General features: G+C 40.1%; 1 protein-coding gene across 2 annotated transcripts in view; it reads right to left on the bottom strand.

Moving 5' to 3' along the window:
- EPHA4 (EPH receptor A4) overlaps positions 1 to 21,978 on the bottom strand; it is a 161,490-nt gene that overhangs the window by 14,115 nt on the left and 125,397 nt on the right. For both annotated transcript variants that reach the window (XM_005676603.3, XM_005676602.2), the window contains exons 9-14: positions 13,204 to 13,262; positions 10,878 to 10,991; positions 10,446 to 10,631; positions 6,141 to 6,202; positions 5,483 to 5,692; positions 3,425 to 3,574 (exon numbers count right to left, since the gene is read on the bottom strand). In XM_005676603.3, the coding sequence (XP_005676660.1) occupies positions 3,425 to 3,574; positions 5,483 to 5,692; positions 6,141 to 6,202; positions 10,446 to 10,631; positions 10,878 to 10,991; positions 13,204 to 13,262 (781 nt within the window). The remainder of the gene's footprint in view (positions 1 to 3,424; positions 3,575 to 5,482; positions 5,693 to 6,140; positions 6,203 to 10,445; positions 10,632 to 10,877; positions 10,992 to 13,203; positions 13,263 to 21,978) is intronic.

Genomic DNA, 21,978 nt, shown 5'->3' with positions numbered 1-21,978 from the left:
CAGTAACAATTATGGTAAGCCTCCTGCCAAAGTTAAAGAGGGGAATTATTTCTTAATTTCTTGGCTACTCATAAGCTTTGTTTATTAGTATTCTATATGATTCTGGAGGTACTTTTGTTTGAGGATGTTTAAAAGTTTTATTTGTTTTAAAACCAGTCCTCCCCCACTCCCCCAAAATGATAGTTCCTAGTGAAACTGGCTCTGGCTGTAGCGACGAGTTCCCCTGTGGTGCATCGATTACTGCTCAATGATCAGCCTTCAACAGAAAATAATCAATTCAGTTGGGTCCAGTTTCTATACAGCAGTATTCTGTGGTCCTTTTTAACCAGGATACTGTTTCCATGTAACAATTATCTTCTGATTTATTAAGCCCTCTGAATCCTTTTCTCCCATGTATTTTTGCCAACCTTCTACCATATTAATCTTAATTTACTCCTTCTAAAGCAGACTTCTATATGCTAATTTACTGAACATGCTTCTATTTATTTCTGGCAATGATATTAGGTCAGTTTGATCCTTTGACTTTCTTTTATCTTTCCAGGTGCATGGTGTTGACTCTATACTTGATGAAAACATTTTACATTGAATTGATGGGAATGTGAGCAACACTGGGCTGACGCCAGGTGAACACAATTTGTTATAAACCCTCAGACTACTTAGTATTCTTTCACTAGCTTCCTACCCACTGCCAGCTTGGAAGATGGCTTGTGGGTGAACAAAGCATATTTTCTCAGTTTACTGCTAAATGTTTGGGGCTGGGGGCTCGGGGGAGAGAGATGATTAAAACAAATTTGATGAAAAACTTGATAAATTTAACATATTTTTAACAGTGACTTTGACTCCATTCACCATATGCCAAATGAATTCTCCCATGAAAGTAATTCTCCAGTTACATTTCCTATTGATTGCTGTTCTACACAGACTCCAACACAGAGAGAAATACATGTTAATAATAGATCAATAATATTTGTGCAGGTGAATCGGCTTCAGATGCTTTTACATGGATAAAGGCAGACAACTAAAAGTTTAAAACAATGAAATTGTTTTAATATAATATAGAAACTGTCAAAACTAAGTCTTAAAATATTTATTTAGGGTGGGAAAAATGACATCTTTAGATATTCTGCTTTTATGAGCACTTGGCTGCTGCTCTCAACTGAAATAAACACAAGCGTAAAACATACAATAATTAAATAAGTAAATACAGACACTATTCCCTCTTTGAGGGCTTCTCTGGTGGCTCAGTAGCAAAGAATCCAGCTGCCAATGCAGGAGATGCAGGTTAGTTCCCTGGGTTGGGAAGATCCCCTTGAGAAGGAAATTGCGACCTACTCTAGTATTCTTGCCTGGGACATCCCATAGACAGAGGAGCCTGGTGGGTTATGATCCATGGGGTTGCAAAACAGTCAGACACAACTTAGTGAGTAAACAACAACAAACCCCTTCTTCTAGGTTGTTGGCCTTTGTTTCTCTGCATGTCTCTTACTCAAAGCCAAATGTTACTACAAGAAAGGTAGTTGAAGGTGTCTTCATAATCACATCAAACAGTAGATTACACACTGCTCACTTTCGTAGTCTGTCTCTGTGAGAGTTGGATTATAAAGAAAGCTGAGAGCCCACGAACTGATGCTTTTGAACTGTGGTGTTGGAGAAGACTGTTCAGAGTTCCTTGGACTGCAAGATCAAATCATTCAATCCTAAAGGAAATCAGTCCTGATTATTCATTGGAAGGACTGATGCTGAAGCTGAAGCTCCGATACTCTGGCCACCCGATGTGAAGAACTGACTCACTAGAAAAGACCCTGATGCTGGGAAAGATCGAAGGCAGGAGGAGAAGGGGACGACAGAGGATGAGATGGTTGGATGGCATCACCGACTCGATGCACATGAATTTGAGCAAGCTCTGGCAGGTGGTGATGGACAGGGAGGGCTGGCATGATGCAGTTCATGGGGTCTCAATGAGTCAGACACGACTGAGTGACTGAACTGAACTGAACTGAGTCTTTCTCCAATCTGTAATTGTCTATCTGTTATGCTAGCTGTTGTCTTTCTTCCTATTTGTTATGAACCTTCCTTTATAATTTACAGGTACTACAGTGTCAACACTACCATTCCTCTTAATCTGGTCAGAGAATTCTTTTTGCCCCATTGGACACAGAGTACATTAGCTTCTGTATTGCTCTAAACATTCTACTGATTAAGCAACCAGCATCCTACTTCTTGAGTGCACCTGGTTTTTCACTTAATTGCCAAGGTTTTGCAACATCCTGTTGTTTCAAGACAAGGCAAATGGTCAGGTAACATTCCACTTCAGAGAAAATTAAAAAAAAAAAAACAAAACAAAAAAAACCCCCACCATTTCTAAAATAGCTTTTATTAATGAATTGAGTATCACCCATTTGTAAACACACTAGATGCTAATATTTCACCTCACTCAAAAATATTAGGAAAGTTTTAAAAATGACCATTTTATTTTGTTCTGATTTCCAACCCTTCTAGAACTAATACTTTCCTAGAAATAGCTAGTAAGTGTCCTAAGAAGACCCCCCTGGTCTAGGTTTTTGTTTTTGTTTTTTCTTCTTTCTCACTGGAGATGTTTGTAATTAAATTCTATTACTCTGGAATCTTATTAGTGTCATTATTGAATGCTTTTCTAAAATTGCAGGCACTGTGGATACTCCCATACGAAGTAGTCCAGATGGTACATTTAAAGGGATGTGCATAATTTACAAAGGGTCATTTAGTGAAGCTTTATTTTAGAGTCCTCAAGGGGCAAGCTCTAATTACAATTTTGCCAGTTTTAAAATATTCACTAGTTTTCTTCCAATAAAACTTTCATGTCAATTTCACTGACTATGAAATGTGTTTTTCATATATCCCTGCATTTTCTTACCACTCAAAGTTTAATTTTGTTTCAGTATGAACTTGAAAGCTAACCAAGTAAAAATACTGTCCCATATCACTAATCAGTTGAGCTATGCATCTATCTGTCTATCAGTCTATCTCTCACACTATACGATTTAGGCTTTGTAGTCTTGGTCCTTGAAATCAATGACCATGAGTTTTAGCTAGATTACTAGACACATTTGTATTAAGACCCTGGAGTTTAATGTATCAGTTCACACCCAACACTTATTCCATCATGTGGTAACATGAAAGTGAAAGTGAAAGTGAAGCCATTTCTGACTCTTTTTGATCCCATGGACTGTAGTCTACCAGGCTCCCCTGTCCATGGGATTTTCCAGGCAAGAGTACTGGAGTGGGTTGCCATTTCCTTCTCCAGGGGATCTTCCTGACACAGGGATTGAACCCAGGTCTCCTGCATTGCAGGCAGACGCTTTACGCTCTGAGCCACCAGGGAAGCCCATTACTATGAAACTTCCTGCATCTCAAAAAACATATCTTTCAGAACATAAAGACTCACATCTTGATTGGACATGTCCCAATAAGGTCTCTCTCCATAGGACATCACTTCCCACATAACGATCCCGTAGCTCCATACATCACTTGCAGATGTGAATTTACGATAGGCAATTGCTTCTGGTGCAGTCCACCGGATAGGAATCTTGCCACCCTGTGAACATCCAAGCTCTAGATTATTCCCCAAGTACACTGATGTGTACTGAATTAGTATTAGTTTCTGAATGTTATTACTGTGTGCCAAGCAGGACAACAGCATTCCTGAGATAGCTTTCCAAACAATCAAAAGATACTTACTTGTTTATTCTAAATAAAATGTTTCAGATTGAGACAGTTCTCATATGTTTTCTTAAGTTATGGGGAAGTAAACAACTAATCTCCTTAATTATTTTTTTAAATGCCAACCTATTATCTGGGCTCTGCTTAAGGCAATACTATAGTGGAAAGGATATTTTAAGTTTTACAAAATACACATTATCTGTGGTGTATACCAATGAATGTGCAGCTGACAGTAATTTTGACTTCTTGTTGGATTCTCTTACCTAGCAGCACAAAACCAATACTTAGTACTGCTTCAGAAATCATGAACTAAGGAATTTAAATATGAATATTTCTATATACTCCATTGTCATCCAATTTTGACAGAACATAAGAAACATGCCTAACTTAGCTAGAAGATAATTTGTTGAACAGGCTCTTAGAGGAAGTCAGATAGTACCAGATGCTAGAGCCATTACTGATTTTAATGGAGGGAGGGCAGGATTTTGATTATTTAATTTTCTAAAAAGACACCTGCAAAAATGGTAAAGCAATTGAATATCACCCCACCCTCAAAAGTTTAAAGGTCTCAAATGTCTCTTCTTGATTATGCTTATGTGCAAGGTATTTTTAACGGAGTTTCAAATTTCTTAGGGTTCCATCTGGGGAAATTAATTCAACTTTAATTCAGACCCTTAAACTGTTCAAGAGGACATCATTTAAAAGTCTTCTTTGCTTCATTAGGGCTACTAAAGAGGGCAATAAACTGTACCATAAATTTCATTGATTCTCTATACTTTACACTATTATTACATTTATGCTTGTTCCATGCAGTGAGACACTTGTGCTGCCTTCCTTAAATATTTTGGCTATATAAATGTATCATTCAAGAAGCTTCTTTGTACTTTCCTTTCTCCAACTACTGGGTGGCGGCGGTGGGGGGGGGGAGCGGGGGGGGGGGAGCGGGGAGGGGGGGCGGGGAATAAAAAGTCTTTAGCATTGACAAAGGTGTATTCTTTCCTGAATGAATGGACTTAGAATTTTCAAGAAGGTATGTGTAAGAATCAAAACTACAGCCATAGAAATGGAACACTAGCAGGAAACACGCACACACACACACCAAACTATACCAAAAAAACAACCCTAATGCTTACTATTACAGATGCAAAATGGTTAGCATTAACGGAGGAAAATGGCTGGTCTGCTTCATGTTGATTTTACCAGTGTCAGCCCTAATGGCCAATAACTTTTATGATTCTGTGTTTATTCCATTAGTATCTTATATTCAGATTGTCCAGCTAAGATAGCAAAGCCATTAACTGTATACTGATAACTCTTCACCATGCCTTAATCCCAGCTTATCTACTAGTAGTAAAATGCAGGCCATTAGATACTGGGAAACCTTGTGTAGTGTAAATGTTTTATAAATCCTGTATATACATTCTCAGATTCGGTAGGCAGCTGACTAGAAACACTGTTCTGTCTTGTTTAAAATAAGATTAAAAAAAAAAAAACAATGAAAAGGAACCACATATAAAATCTAAAACAAACTAACTGGAAGAAAGGAAGGAAGCAAAGTAGGTTAAGTGTGAAAAAATACAATAATGTGATGCTCTAAATTGTGATCATACATCTAGAGCGTATTTCAAAATTTCTCTTCGAAACATGGTTTTAAAAGGGATGCATGGCTATGAAGAGGCTCTGAAGGATGAAGTAACTTATAAATATCATAAAGGGCTTAAACATCAAGTGAGAGGAACAGTTTCATTAGAGTCAAAGCTCAGAGGTCACAAATCCTTCTTACCCTGGTGGTATATGCTGCTTCCGGATCGTCCTCTAGCACTCGGGACATGCCAAAATCAGACACTTTGCAGACCAGGTTGCTATTGACCAGAATATTCCGTGCAGCCAGGTCTCGATGGACATAGCTCATATCAGATAAATACTTCATCCCAGACCCAATGCCACGAAGCATGCCCACCAGCTGAATGACCGTAAATCTGCCATCATTCTTCTGCAGAGGAAAGGAATGGTACAATCTCGTTAACATTAAGCCTAATTAATTTTCATGAAGCATTTATTACTTGGATCTTTTTTGATATCTGTATCCGCTGTGCAGTGAAATTCAATACGATTTCCGGGCCTTTTGGACCAAAGTCACTAATTCATGAGTAGAGTATGAGCAAGGAGCTGGGTTTGCTTCCTGTGATGGATGGAAATTATCCAACGGTAATGAATCTATGGCTCCAACAGCCCACAATACAAAAATAAATCAAATGCTACCCTCCTTGAACATGGACTAGTAAAGAGCCTTTAAAAATCACATCATTCTCTCTTTCTCCTCTTCTTCCTCTGCCCCATTAAAAAAGGTCTGTGTACAACCAAACAGAACACACATTCAGAGTGTGTTAGAGTTTTCTAAATACCAACATTTTTGGGTTTAATATAAAGTAGTTACATACCCTGAGGAATGCATCCAAGGAGCCATTCTCCATGTACTCTGTTATGATCATTACTGGTTTACCTAGAGTTTCCAGAAAGAAAAACACAAAACCCTTGATGAGCACTGCAGTTAATGAGATAAAAATGGGCTGTGCACAATTTTCCTGCCAAGACACCTGTCTTGTGCGATCTAATTTAATTAAAACAAGCCAAGCTTATGCCTCAGCTGTGGGGAGCTAGGAATGAAATATTAAAAGGACGAGTAGGTTTAAATTCCATCTGGAACGTTAACCCTTTGGGTAGCTTGTTGACAAGGTCTTTAACTAAAGTGGCCTCCAGTACCCAGGGGCATGTGATGAGTATTTGCTCTCTCAACCAAATGGAGAAGAAGATAAATGATCCATTTAAAGGAAAAAAAAATCTTTAGGATAATTAATTAATTTTGCCCCCAGAAGAGACAATTGTGCAATGCTGAAGGAATCAATGAACAGAGAAAGGCTGTTTTTTGTTTGTTTGTTTGTTTTTTTAACTTATTTAGAGAAACCCAAGTTTCCAGGAGCAGTAGCTATGCTGAATACTTCATTACCTGGAACTCATCTTAAAGCTCAAGCATGTACAATCTTAGCTTTCCCCCCTGCCTCACCCAGGTCAGGGACTATAGCCTTTCTTTTCCCTTTTTCTATCTATCAATACACTGTCTATCTGCTTCTTTAAGATGCCAACCTCAGCAGCAGCAACAACATCACAGCAAAGGGTCAATAAATGGTTTCATCTTAGCAACATCCCATTCCCCTTTGTAAGCAAAGAAATCAAAATGATTTTAAGGTTTGGAGATGTGGGGACACACTTTCATTTCTCTTTCATTTTCTTTCTGAGGACCTTAGGAAATAAGGATGGTTCTTTAGTTTCTTAATCCCTGGCAATGGACTCAAGATCTGAAGTTCCTTCTTCCTAAAGTTATTTGTAGGGTCACAAAGACTCAGACATGACTGAGTGACTTTCACTTTCACGTTTTCTTTTATGGGAGTGAAGAGCGAATCGAAAGTAAATCTTTGATATTTTACTAAGGCTGGGGTAAAGCTGGAGAAGGCAATGGCACCCCACCCCAGTACTCTTGCCTGGAAAATCCCATGGACAGAGGAGCCTGGTAGGCTGCAGTCCATAGTGTAGCTAGGAGTTGGACATGACTGAGCAATTTCACTTTCACTTTTCACTTTCATGCATTGGAGAAGGAAATGGCAACCCACTCCAGTGTTCTTGCCTTGAGAATCCCAGGGACGGGGGAGCCTTGTAGGCTGCCGTTTATGGGGTCGCACAGAGTCAGACACGACTGAAGCGACTTAGCAACAGCAGCAGCAGCAGCAGGGGTAAAGCAAAGAGAATAAAAGAGAGTCCCTGGGAGGAAAATAGAATATTAGTTTGATAAATGAAACTAATTTTTGACATCAAAAATACTCATTGTTGTCCTTGTGGTTATGACTTAATCATGGAAACTGGACTGGGATGTGTCATTGCCAGAAAGTCCCCAAAATTATTCTAAACGGATACATTTTCACCCTAACCCTATCAAATTAGACTCTCTACTGGCATAGGGAAAGGGTATATGTCTTCATTTCAAAGGCCAAATTTTAGAAGGGCAGAAGTTTTTAATATCAGTGAAGCCCTATTTATCAATTTGCTTTTTGGATATGCATTGGGTGTTGTGCCGAAGAAATCTTTCTAAGGCAAATATGTTGAATTAGGAAACAACACCTTGGACATTTTATTTGCAAGGGATGAAGGAAAGCGGACAGAAGAAGCAGGAATCTCGGTGTAAAGGATGAATAAAACCACTTCTAATCTCTTTTCCCTTGGCTGCTGGGAGAGGTCCCTGACTGCCTTGCCATCCTCCATCATATAAATAGGAAGCCCTCGAGTCCTTAGACTCACTGACCCTCTATATCCATGACCACACAGAACAAATGCATCTAAATGAGTTTTAATGAACCTGCCTCAATCAAATGCTACTTTGTCAACTCATGAGAAAGGGTGATCCCCCTGGAGGTACATTACTACCTACTTCTGTTTCACCAGGCCCCTCTGGAAATGTGGGGAAGAGAGCACCAGGTTCTAAAGAGAGGCGGGTAGTGGTGAGAATTTATAGTCTCTGACCATTTACAAAGTTACTCAAGGAACTCAGACTCTCACTTCGCCTTTTCACCCTTACACCTCCCTAATCTGACAGTTGGCATCATCTTCACAATTTTTCTACATTCCTTTTCCTGTTTATTGAAAGTATCCATTTGTCAGAATCTATGAGCACTACAAGACAAATAAAGATGAGTGTCTGCATCAGCACAGAGGGGCTTATAAAATCGTTCCTGGCTGGACTCCTGGGTGGAGGCATACCCATCCCCAGAGCAGGCAGGGACGCCGTGGGGAAGGGAGAGGTGGGAGGGGAGGAGTGGGGGAAGGGGATAGCTCCTCTGGTGGAAATTTTAAATCATTTTAATTCATTGACAACTGCATTATGCAAATGCATCCAGTCATTTATAACAGTTACAGCTGTAATAGCTACGGGTTTTAGAGAGGTGCGGTGGGATTTTAGCACAAAGATCCCCTGTTTCTTCTCTCTTCTGCAAAGGTGCTACAAAAATCACTGTCTGCCCCGGCAAAAACACCCCAAGCTGAACAGAGCCTCCTTGTGAGAAAATGGACCTGCAGAAGTATTTAAAGGGAATGTTATCTTTTAATTAAAGAAGTGAAGGGCTCCGGGCAAGCCCAGAGGCCACAGGCTACAAAAAAAAAAAAAAAAAAAAGAAAATCCTGTCTGTAAAACTAATCTTAAAAAGCAAATAGAGCTATTCTATGCTAATTATAGCCTTCACCTTAGGTGGAAAATTGTATACCCTTAGCACCAAGGTTCCTTTTTTAAAGGATTCCAAAGCTGGGGGAAAGATGTACTTCTTAAGACATAACAGTACCAGTTAACACTTGTGTGTTTTTTTTTTTTTTTAATTGGCTATATAAGCATTATGCCATACACCTTAAATATTTCATTCAAAATAACCTTATAATGCAAGTTATATTTTTGTCTCTATTTTACAGATGAGGAAACTGAGAGCTTGAGCAACCAGTCAAGACCTCACAATTTACTAGCAGAAGATGGTGTGCAAATCTTTGGTCACTAGGCCAAAGAGACTCAAAGGGTGGTCCCAGGGACTACAGCGTGGCTGACCTTGAGCTCTTTAGATCGTGAGCTCATGGGCCCCTAACCACTGAATCAAACCTCTGAGGATGAGGTCCAGGAAAGTGTTTCAGTGAGTTTTCCTGAAATCTGATGGATGAAGTATGAGGACCTTTAAATGAATGTATATTTGCCGTGACTTTCTAGTAATTCCTTATTTTCCCTGCCTAAAGATTGTGTACCCTTGCACATTATTGACCTCTTTGCCCCAGACCTAATGTCCAATGGTTATACTCTTTAAATTGCCCCCACTTCACCCAGTGCAGCCACCACTCTGCACCAGTTGATGGAGGACGCTTTTCCCAGGCACCTGGAATCAAATGGTACACTGGCTTCCTGGAGACATAGCCCCAGGCTCACACGATCCTTGACTTGTAGTAACTGTAGTAGGTACTAAGACTTCTGGAATATAGCCATTTTCAATAGGAACCATTTCACCTGCCTTGTTCATGTGGTGCTTTATAAGTGGGTCTTAGCCAGCCTTACAGATGTATTCAGGGTTTGCTTCGCAAAATGCATCTGTTGAGCTGTGTCGTATTTTAACTGAAGCGTGGTTCACAGGCTCAGCAAATGCTAATGGACTAAAAAAAGGAAGGTTCAACCAGGTGTTACTGGAAATAGGTGCTGAACTGCAACTGCCATAAATCAGGCCGAGCAGACAAGCAAATCCCCCAATATAACAGATTTCCAGGATGCACTCCTCGCATCTGGAACCAAAGCTTCGAGCACAAGGTGTGGCGAAGTTCTCTAGTGTTTTATAGGAAAAGTACTTAAAATTTATTTTGCTTACCATCTGCTTGAGCCTACCCTGTGACAATCAGTTTGGTCTAGCAAACATTTGAAAGATGGCGAGGCATACTAAAAATCTGCAATATTAATTTTGCTAAAATCTCACACAAGCTGCTTTGGAAATAGAGTATCAGCCTACAGCACAGACCCATTTAGAACTGACTACAAGATTAATGACTTGTCCTGCACTGATTTCCTCCTATTAGCAATCAGTGGGTCTGTTCCATCTGTCATTTCCCTGGAAAGAAAATGTGTGTTTAATTTGCCAGTAACTTCTAACTTGGCTTTGTAAAGGGAGCGACCCACGTACATTTGGTGACAACTCCTTCCAAGTGAATGATATTTGGGTGATCAAACTGTCCCATGATGCTGGCCTCGCTTAAGAAGTCCCTTCTCTGCTTGTCTGTATATCCAGCTTTCAGTGTCTTGATAGCCACATAGATTTCTCTTTTGCCAGGCACTTTGAGACGCCCACTGCATACTTCACCAAATTCACCTTTGAGAGAGAGAAAGAATTGACTCTGAACCAGAAACACATTAAAAGTAAAAGAATAATAGCATTTGTGAAGTGTTTATTACACACTGAGCACTGTGCTGGTGTTTTATGTAGATTAAGGAAATTTCAGGTACATAGCTATTTACATATATAGACACACACAGTATATTCATAAGCCTTTATATAATCCACATATATCTATATTTAATATTTACAAAGAAAACAGGCTTATAGATACAGACTTACCCACTCCTATGACTTTTTCAATCTTAATGCAGGATGCGTCGATTTCTTTGGCAAATTCTCGAACTGCTTGGTTGGGATCTTCATACGTAAAGGGATCCACATAAGTTCTAACACCTGAGTAACAGACATGCAAAAGATTGGCAGAACACTTCTATGAGTGCATGCTAAGTTGCTTTAGTCGTGTCTGACTCTTTGTGACGCTACAGACTGTAGCCAGCCAGGCTCCTCTGGCCAGCCAGGCTCCTCTGTCTATGGGATTCTCCAAGCAAAAATTACTGGAGTGGGTTGCCATACCCTCCTCCAGGGGATCTTCCTGACCCAGGGATCGAACCTGCGTCTCTTACATCTTTTGCATTAGCAGGTGGGTTCTTTACCACTAGCGCCACCTGGGAAGCCCGAACACTTTTCAGGAACCACTGATAAACTGAAATTCTCTGGATCTAAAAATACTCGGCACAGGAAAAGTTTTCTTAGCACGAAAAAAATAGCATAGGAAATTGTTTAAAGTCTCGCTCTATGTTTTGTTAGCAGGTAAACAAGAATTGTTTGCTACGTAAGAGGCTGTAGCTCTACAGAGTTCCTGGAATGCCTTCACACTTCAAGGATGACATTTTAAAAACCACCTATCCCGCGGAGGGAAAGAGAGTCTCCGTAAGGGAATTTGGAATGTGTTAGCTAAACATTGTTGTTCTGGGGACTTCCCTGGTGGTCCAGCGGTTAGGCCTCCACGCTTCCAGCGCAGGGGGTGAGGGTTTGATCTCTGGTTGGAGAACTAAGACTTCCGCAAAGCCACGTGGCACAGCCAATAAATAAATAATTGAAAGCAACAAAAATGACTTAAAAAATATATCGTCCCAATCAGCTGCTCAAGTCCTATGCACCATCTCCAGCTTTCTTCCCTTAGGGAAGATTCAGAAACTGTTTCAAATGGTCGGGCTACAAGGTGTCACATTTTGCCCCATATCCACCAACAATTGATAACAGTAAACAAAATAAGCCTAGGTTAAATGGACAAGAGGGATAATTAATCTACTAGTGGCTTTGAAAATGCAAACTCTATATTGGAGTTCCACTTTTATTCAGTTCTGGAAAGAAGGTGCTGTAAATAAAGACACTGAATTTCACCTGGACACTTCTGTTGAAGAAAATACTGTAGCTGAATCATGAATGCTTTGAATACCAGGAAGGGTAATTCAGCCACACCCTACAGTCACTTGTAAGCTGAATTCAGAATGTGAGCACCTAGGCAGCCAGAAATGTCTGGGACAAGATGCATTAGAAATTAGTGGGGACTTTCCACTGGCATTCACACCTTGCCTTTCCCTTCTGGAGCTCCTGGAGCTTTGGGGCACTGAGAGGTATAGGATACAGTTTGGCCCAATCCCCTTGATTTCCCAAGACTGTCAGTTTTGTCCTCATCTCAAAAAAAAAAAAAAATTATATCATTTTTGTTATTAAAACTATATACTACATGCAAATGAGAAAGTGTGCTTTTAGCAAAGGAACAAGATGAACAAAGGGAAATTTACAGGATATCCCATGACCCTTCATCACTTGGTATGCTCTAGCCAAAAAAATCTTTCTCAAGATTATTCTTCCTGCCTTGCCCCCTGCTAACAAGGTAGCTATTAACCACTTGGTACTATTTAAATGAAAATTAGTTAAAATTAAATGAAATTAAAAATTTACTTCCTCATTCACGAATAGCTAATTTTCAAGTATCCTACAGTGTGTGGTCACTGGCTAATGAATTGGACGGTGCAGATAAAGACCTACCATCACATCAGCAAGTTCTAGTGGATGGTACTCCTGAAGAGTCACTAACCACTGTCCATCTCAGAGTCCTCTATCTTCCTCAAGTCATTCAGTTCTTTGAATTTACTCTTTGGAGCCACTTGGAACATCAAAATAGCTAAAGTCTACTAAAGAAATATTGACAGTCTTGATTTCCATAGCACAAATTCTGCTGTGTGTGTTCAATTCCTTGTTGTATTTGTCCCCAAAATTTTTACTTCAGAAAAATTGTTACCTGTTAAATCTTGCCACCAAGCTACAAAACTGACCCAGCTACCAAAACTTTTTCAGGGTGGAGGGTAAAATAAGGGGAAAAAGCATTTAAGGAAATCCCCCAATCTCCATCTTTAATCTCACCTTAAATAAACACCAATCACCTATTTTAGTTAGATATGCTGAAGTATATTATTTGGATAATTCCATGAACAGAAAATAATATTAATAGCCAAACGAATGTTATTTAGACATTTCTAAACTGAAAACACAAGAAATGCTCTAAAAATAAAATTACTTTTATCCCAAGTTTCTGTACCTTGGTTCAAATGTTTCTCTTCATCTGCTTCTTGCTTTGCTTTACTGTATTTACTCCGTCTATTAAAAGATAAAAAAATATATATATTTTCAGAAGCTGTAAACCACAAGTTCTTTGCTACCATAAGTCAGGTAGTATACACATTTCACAGATGAGAAAACTGAGGCTTATGGGAGGTAAAATAATAGGGTGAATAACTTGTCACCTTGATATTAATAGTAAACAATGGTTTCAAATGCAAGCAGAGTCCAGAGTCTCTACTCTTAACCACAGTATTAAACTGAGGTGATAAAGCAAATATCTTATAATATAATTAGAATTTTAAATCTTCAGGAGAAATGTATTGTATTGAAGATAGATTACAATTTATTGGCTAATTTCCCCACATATAATCTCCCTACTTAGTTTCTCTAAGTTTGGTATTGACATGTAAATAGTGCCACATTGAAAATGGCTAACTAACAAGGTCCTACTGGATAGCACAGGGAATTCTGCTCAATATTATGTGGCAGCCTGGATCAGAGGGGAGTTTGGGGGTGAGTGAAACATATATATGGCTGAGTCCCTTTGCTGTCCACCTGAAGCTGTCCCAACATTGTTAATCGGCTTTACTACAAAACAAAATAAAAAGTTAAATAAAAAATAAGTTTCCCTTGGTGAATTCTGCACAAGGCAATAATGGTCATTATGTGATAAGCAACAGTAAGCCCTGTTGCTTTCACCACAATAACCAACCACACACACACACACACACACAACCTCATTATCTCATTATCATGTTATATGATATCCTTAAAACAATAGTTTTGTGGTTATTGGCTTCAATTGCTGATTACAAATTCCTAAATTATTAATGACAATTTAAGAGGTAAATATTTGCTTCATACTGGATTATATTCCTTAAGAATTGGTAGACAATACTGCAAGAGTAAAAATAGTTTCCATTTGTAGCTAATTCTTTTTTCTAGAAAACAGTGTATGGTCTTACAGTTGGTATTCTACTCTCAATGTCCCATAGAAGTGATATCTGACTTGGTTATAAAAAGTCTTGGGAAAAGGAAACGTTGAGTATATATAAAGCTTTAATCAGTAATCCTGATACATTATACATGTACACATGTGTCCGTGTGTGCATGCTAAGTTGTCTTAGTCCTGTCCAACTCTTTGCAACCCTATGGATTGTAGCCCGTTAGGCTCCTCTGTCCATGGGATTTTCCAGGCAAGAATACTGGAATGGGTTGCCATGCCCTCTTCCAAAGGATCTTCTCGACCCAGGGATCGAACCCGCATCTCTTAGGTCTCCTGCATTGGTAGATGGGTCCTCTACCACTAGCGCCACCTGGGAAGCCCCGTGTCTACAGGTAAATATATTAAATAAACTGGAAAATCAACTCAGTTGATGTTAGAGCTCTCTAAAGTTGGGAAATGAGACCACATTAGTGAATAAAATATGTGCATTTATGTTTCAGCCAAAAATGTCAAGTTTACATTGCAGTTTATAATCATCTTGCAATTTTCTTAGCTCTTTAAAAATGAGGTCAGTCAAGACTCTTACATATGTGGAAACTGAAGCTCTGTGGTGACAAAGGATTCCCTGATGGCCACGGAGGGTCGAAGCAGCGTGGTCCTGTCTGAATCCGATAACCTGAACCCCTGCACCTTGAACAAGCTGAGAAGGGCGGGATGATCATGGAAGAAAGGGGGCCACACAGACCAGAGAACAGCCCCATCACAGTCACATATCCCAGCTCCTCGCCCACATTCCTCTCCAAATTATTAGCAGTGCAGGAACCAGCTCTGCAATCAGACCCTCGGAGCCTACAGAGGTTTCTCTGCGTGCATAATTCCCGTGCAAATAATAATACCTTGCCTTTTTACACTGCATTTAACTTTTCAAAGTGCTCTCATTACACATATTATCTCCTCCCCTAACTGTTTGCAAAGCAGGGACCAGCTTAGTAAACACAGACCTCAGACCTCTAGAAGTTACTAGAGTTCACTTCGAAGGCAAGTTGTTCAGTCTTAAATAACAGCTTGCATTTTCACTTTGCATTTAACCTTTAAAAGAACCATCACATCTATTATCTCATTGCATCTTCTCAACAATCCTATGAAAGCAGTCCGGCAGACAGACACATGCTCAGTCCCACTGTACAGATGAGAACGATGGAGGCAGAGGGGCAAGCATTTACCCATGACTCTCCAGCAAATATAGGAGTGTATCTGCCACATCCAGCTCACTGCCTCTCACAGTGGAGATGAAGTTACATGATGATATCTGGCGAGAGTTAATTATAAGTAATAGCACATTTCATATCAGTAAATCCACTTAAATTGGATTCCACTTGCTCTCAAAAGCCATCACTTCATCAAAGAAGCTAAACAGGTTTAAACAACCTGAAATCAGACGCTTGTATGAAAGATGTAGTTCCCTCCAAGCCTCCCCCCTTTCCTCTCTTTTTAAAGGAAATACAAGCGTGTTAGGTCAGGGTCTTTGAAAACATTTTATGTCAGGGAAACGCGTGGCTAGGTCCCAAGGGTGCGATAGGGCCCTGCCAGCCCGGGAGATTGTATCTTATCAGAGCTCCTAAAAGCATTATCTAAAATTACAAGTATATCTTTTAAACCACTTTACATCAAGAATACTGATCTGAATTTCTTTCCTTTAAAGAAAAAGAAAAAAAAAATGCATTGTGCAAGGAAGCTTTTCTCCCAACTTTAAATTGTCAGTGAGTTTGTCAAAAACCCTGATAGATACCAGAAGAAAGAACAGTCTCAAGAAGCCTAGGAATGCTGATTTCCATCAACACTTTCATGAAATCTGTGCAAAGCCAGAGGAAACGCAGAACGGCAAGAATCATTCATTACAAGGTTGACCTGCCCGTCCCTTCCTCATACTTCTAAACACAGAAGGAGGAAGTAAATTAGAAGAGAAGGTGTATTTTTAAAGAAACTTTACTTGGAGTGTTACTTGGAAAAGTCTCTAGTGGAGTACAAGGAATGCTGACAAAGAAACACAAGGATTACTGTTCAGGGGCTAATTGTAGCCTATTAGCTACTTAATAATACCTTGAAAACTAAAAAGCCTGAGTCCTGCTCTCCCTTTGTCACCTGATGACCCTTTCTCCTTTGGTTCAGGGTAGGACAATGCGTCCGTTATTGTCCAGAGAAAGAAAGCCCACTGGAGCTTATCACTGGGTCAGCCAGCCCACAGGAAACCACACCATCTGAAAGGGTGCGAAACTGACATCTGAGGCAGATCACCTGAATGACAGAAGGGAACCTTTGTGGAAGATTTTCTAATTATTGAGATGTGGGCAAGCTGATTAAACAAACAAACAAACAAAAAATTGGTAAAGAGGGGAGTGGTTTGTGAGTGAATGCTCCAGAAGGAAATACACCACCTTTCAACGAAGTTAAAGGGATTTGTCTGCAGGTGAAACTTTGAAAGCTGTGAATAAGCCCACTGGAATTGGGGTATTAACAGACAATGTCCAGGAACAGTAGGAGCCCCTGGTGCTGCCCCCACAACCAACATGTTGCTCCTGGCTCCTTGACTATCCCATAAAACCAACAAAACAGTGGAGGGAAGTGTGGCAGGGCCCAATATACAGCCCACTTTTATGAAAATACTAACTTCCCTGATCAAGTCAACAGATTTGATTGATGGGGTTCACTGTTCCAAAACTAATTAGCAAAAGGTAAGTAATTTATTCAGCTAAAGTGAAAATTAAAGAAGATAAAGCAATGTAATAACTAGCATGGCTCCAGGAGGACCCTTTCCAGCGTTTAACGGCATCACCCACGAAGATTCATCGAAGTCATCCTTCTTTTTCCCCTTCCTTAAGCTGTCATTGTTCCTGCACCAAATGATGGCTAAATGCTCTTCACAAGCAACATTTTGAAATGGGTGGAAGTGAACCGTACGATTGCACACAAATTGTTTAGAAATGTTCCCGCAGTACCATCTGCCCCCTAATTGTAGAAATTTACATGACTTCATCAGAGCCAATTTAGGCTAACATTTAAGTGTATTCATTCTTATGTGATCATAATATTCCAATTAGGACACCAGGAGAGATAGAGACTGAATGATAACTATTTTAGCATTATGAAAAGAGTTTCAGCTCCAAAGTGGAAAACTGTAACCTTCAGAATACAACACCAACTTGCAAAGTCTGACTTCTTAATAGCATGCATTAGAAACACATCAAATCACAGAACACAAATGTACCAACATCACATCATGGAGAAGACTCCTGAAGCTCTGGTTCGCTACAACTGTCAATGTTAGCATTTGATGTAGGTCTATTTTCCAGTTCAAAAGACATTAACATAATCTATCTAGACGCAATATTGGAAGTCAGGAGGGATGGACTCCTGTTCTGATCAAGCAACTAACTAGCTGTGTGACCTTCTGTAGTTAACTGTTTAACCTCTTCTCCAGGCCTCAAATTCTTAACATACAAGATGCCAGCAATTTCGTACCCTGAGCCATCCGTGTCCCTCCTTTACAAATTGTGCCACAGCCATTTCATTTTTCTGTTAACATCAATTCATTACTGAACTTCCTTGGTGGTACATAGGATAAGAATCTGCCTGCCAATGCAGGGGACCCGGATTCCGTCCCTGGTCCGGGAAGATCTCAGATGCCTGGGAGCAATTAAGCCCGTGCACCACAACTACTGAGCCCACGTCCTGCAACCACTGAAGGCCCTGTGCCTAGAATCCATGTGCTACAACAAGGGAAGCCAGCGCAATGAGAAGCCAGCGCAATGCAACCAAAGAGTGGCCCCACTCTGTGTAACTAGAGCAAGTCTGTGCACAGCAACGAAGACCCAGGGCAACCAAAAAAAAAAAAAAAAAATCAATTCACTATTTTTCTTTAATTCAGGTAAGAGGGGTACTTGATAACCCTAACATAGCTAGAAACCCAGCAGCACTAGCAATGGTCAGAAGATCAGTATAAAAGCCACCTATGGCTGGTTATCAGGCAATACTTGTGTCTGATCACCAAACTGTCCTTGCATTCTAGTCCTTTCTTAAAAGTGTTTCTCATACATACTAAACAAACAAACAAAAATACCATTTGGGGGAGACACACTAACCTAAAGCAACCTGAATTAAGACTATTCAGGACACCTCTGGAGGTAAACTGATGAAGTCATTAACAGAAAAGGGTGGGGGGAGTTGTCAGAGGAATTTAACACGGCCAGTCACTAGGATCATTAGTCCTGAGGTTATGACCTTACCACTGCATTTTATGATGTCATTGCTAACAGCCAAAAATCAATTTTAAAAGCAATAAAGTAGTTACACTGTGGCAACCACAAATGTACACCTACAGGAGTATAAAGAAATGGTGCCATGTTGCCAATGGAATGTACATATGCGGTCTAGGAGAAGATTTCTAGGGACAACATCACATAAATATAAGAAATGCTGCACCTCTAACAACCCCAGATGGTAGATATAATTACATGCTCTGAAAAGCTGACAGAATCCTTAAATTATAACTTATATGATAAGTGACACAGGAAGACACTGATCAAAGATGCTTATAAAAAATGTAAGTTAATTTCCTCAACATAATGTGGATGGTAAAAACATATAATAGGTCTAAGTCAATGTATTCCGTATAGCATTTTAAATAAATAAAATTTATAAACTTTGAAGTCTGATGCTTTCACTGAGATCCCCAAATTTTACATTTCCAAGTTGGTCAAAAGAAGAAAGTGGATCTTCTCATTGGAGAAATCAGAGATTAACTCTGATTTGCCTAAAGCTCAGGCTTCTCAGTATAAAGTAAACACAGTGAAATAAAAAACAATTGTTATATAGTTAAAAAAAAAAAAACTAGCAGGACGCTGGCTATGAGCCTGAGGACATTTTTATTTTTTAATGACAAAAACTAGCATTTTTCTTTGAGCTAATCATGAGGACTAAAGTTTTTGTCACTGTGTGGGTCTCTGCTCATTCACATCTTTAACCTCCCCTGTCATCATAGGAGACACAGAGGTATAGGGAGTCACCGTATCAGCAGTAACATCTCTTGCATCCAAATTGCTGTCGACCATCCAGGGTTTCCCTGGTGGCTCAGGTGGTAAAGAATCTGTCCGCAACGCAGGAGACCCAGGTTCGATCCCTGGGTTGGGAAGATCCCTTGGAGAAGGGAATGGCCACCCGCTCCAGTGTTCTTGCCTGGCGAATTCCATGAACAGAGTAGTCTGCCAAGTGACAGTCCGTGGGATCACAAAGTGTCAGATCAACTGACCCCTTCTCTTTGCACCCGTGGCTGTAGGAGGCAAGAAGCAGCCCCATCCTTTTCCAGGGAAGGATGTTTTATCTGTTCCTTTCCCATATGGCTGACTGCAGCATGGGTTTTAGGCATACCATTTACCATCTTTCATTTGTACTCTCACTAAAAGCATGGACCAGATTTTGGTCTGCACTATACCTGTCTCCTCTCTCCTCACCTGATCTTATTCCATTCAAACATCTACGGTCGTCATGACAGAGCACACAGCCTGCACGCGGAAAAAAATCAGCTGAGTGTGCACCCGCCACTGCAAAGCCTGTCAGCTACCTGGCTCCAGGCAGCCTTTCCTTGACAGCTTTATGTCTGACACTAAAAGAAGAATCAATAGGAGGCCAAAGGGTTGACATTTCATTTTCTAAAAAGTGATCCATTGAGGACCAATCACCAAGCAGTGTTTATCAGCCTTGGAAAGTGACTTATTTTTTTTAAATGGGGAAGAAGGTACAGGAATCATGGCTGGGTAACTTGACAGGCTCAATTCTATAAGGTGGGGACTCATAATCGGAAATTCGATCAATCCTGCCTTAAATAATAAAGTGTTCAATAAAAGCAGAAAGGAAATTAAGTCATCAAGCTTGTGATGCTATTTTCTATAGCTACAGATTTTAATAAACTTGTCTTCCTGCATTACATTTTCATCTGCTTTTCCTTTTCCTTTTTTTTTGGTTTTGTCAAAGAAGAACATGGGGAAAAAAACACACTTATAACGAGGCAAACTATTTCTAATTACTCCTATCTGACTGCTGTATTTAGGGCAACTTAAAATGCAAAAAACAAACAAAGAAAGTCATGCTAAAGGAAATCTAGACTACAACTAGAGAATTCTCCCAACCAAAATTTTGGTTAAGACTCAAGATGAGATCTGTTGCTGTTCAGTTGCCCAGTCATGTCTGACTCTTTGCCACCCCATGGACTGCAGCACACCAGGCTTCCCTGTCCTTCACCATCTCCTGGAATTTGCTCAAACTCATGTCCATTGACTTGGTGATGCCGTACGACTGTCTCATCCTCTGTCGTTCCCTTTCTACTTTCTAAAAGCAAGTGTTATCTCCAATGGTTCTGAGCATTCTGGGGAGTTGAATTTCAGTTAAGTATTTTTTTGAGGTGGCAGTAATGAATGATTTCATTCCTCTTTTAGACTTTTAAACGTCTTTATTTTCCAACGACACAAGTAGTTTATATACAATGTAAAAACTTCAAATATAGAAATATGTAATGAAAGTAAAAGGGCTTCCCTGGTGGCTCAAACAGTAAAGAATCTGCCTGCAACGCTGGAGACAAAGATTCAATCCCTGGGTCAGGAAGATTCCCTGGAGAAGGGAATGGCAACCCATTCAACATCTTTATTTTCCAATGACAGAAGTTTTTATACACACTGTAAAAATTTCAAATGCACCAAAAGCAAATGCTGATGTACTTTCAATATACTCCTCATCCTGCTCTATCAGGCCTGCTGTCAGATGGATAGAGATTAAGGTGTGTAATTTTCATGTGTTTATGAGCCCGACATGTGTATATGCACAAAGTCAAATGGCAACGGACAAGAAAGAGGTCCATCTTGAATGACTTACAAAACCAAAAGCATGGGGAGGAAAGAACTCTGGGAATTCAGATTCTGCTCAGGCCAAGGTGAAGTTTCCAAAGTCTAAGGTGTGCTATTATACAGAGGGCAATGGGCATGTCTAGATGTATGTCTGTATGTGTGTAGGGTATGACAGTGATAGGACTGAATGTGGTGGCTTTAAGTTCTTCAAGACAAAATTCAGTGCTGTACTCCAATAGACTTTGCATCAGAAAGAACAGTCATAATGGCAAACGCAGGTGCCCACACTCAATAAGGAGCTTTTCTCTACTATGTGAGCGTGAGGATGCTCGAGCTCTATATTCCAGGACATTCTAGAGAGTGAGAATAGATACATGATATTAATAAATACGTATGACAACTCAAACCACCCAGGCAAATGAAGATATATGGTCATCGTCCTAATTATATTGTATCATAAAGTGAGAGAAAATCATGGTGGCTGGCCCAGGCCAGTGGAAATAGCCAAAGGCAGTGTTCTGATACCAATGAGCTGGCCAACCAAAGAGGCAGAAAGAGACAGTGCCGACAGACAGTGGCCTGAGGCCGAGCATGGCGGTGGCGGTCCAGGAGCAGATCTACTGCTACAGCAACAGGGTGGTTCTGGGCAAGGACTACAGTTTTCTGAGTATCAGTTTCCTCTTCCGTAACATGAAAAGATTTAAAATTAAGATGATCATTTTGACATCCTGGGTTCTACATTTTTTCTTAAAAGCCCCACCTTATAAAACAGTTGATGGCATAGGGAGGGTGAAGGTTGGAGAAGGGGAAGGTTCCCATATGTGAGACAAAGAAGGCTTAGATGTGGACACACTGAAGACGAGCTGCTGCTGCTGCTGCTGCTAAGTCACTTCAGTCATGTCCGACTCTGTGC

Source organism: Capra hircus, chromosome 2 (assembly GCF_001704415.2).
Source record: "Capra hircus breed San Clemente chromosome 2, ASM170441v1, whole genome shotgun sequence".
NCBI lineage: Eukaryota > Metazoa > Chordata > Mammalia > Artiodactyla > Bovidae > Capra > Capra hircus.
This window is presented reverse-complemented; position numbering and strand designations above follow the sequence as displayed.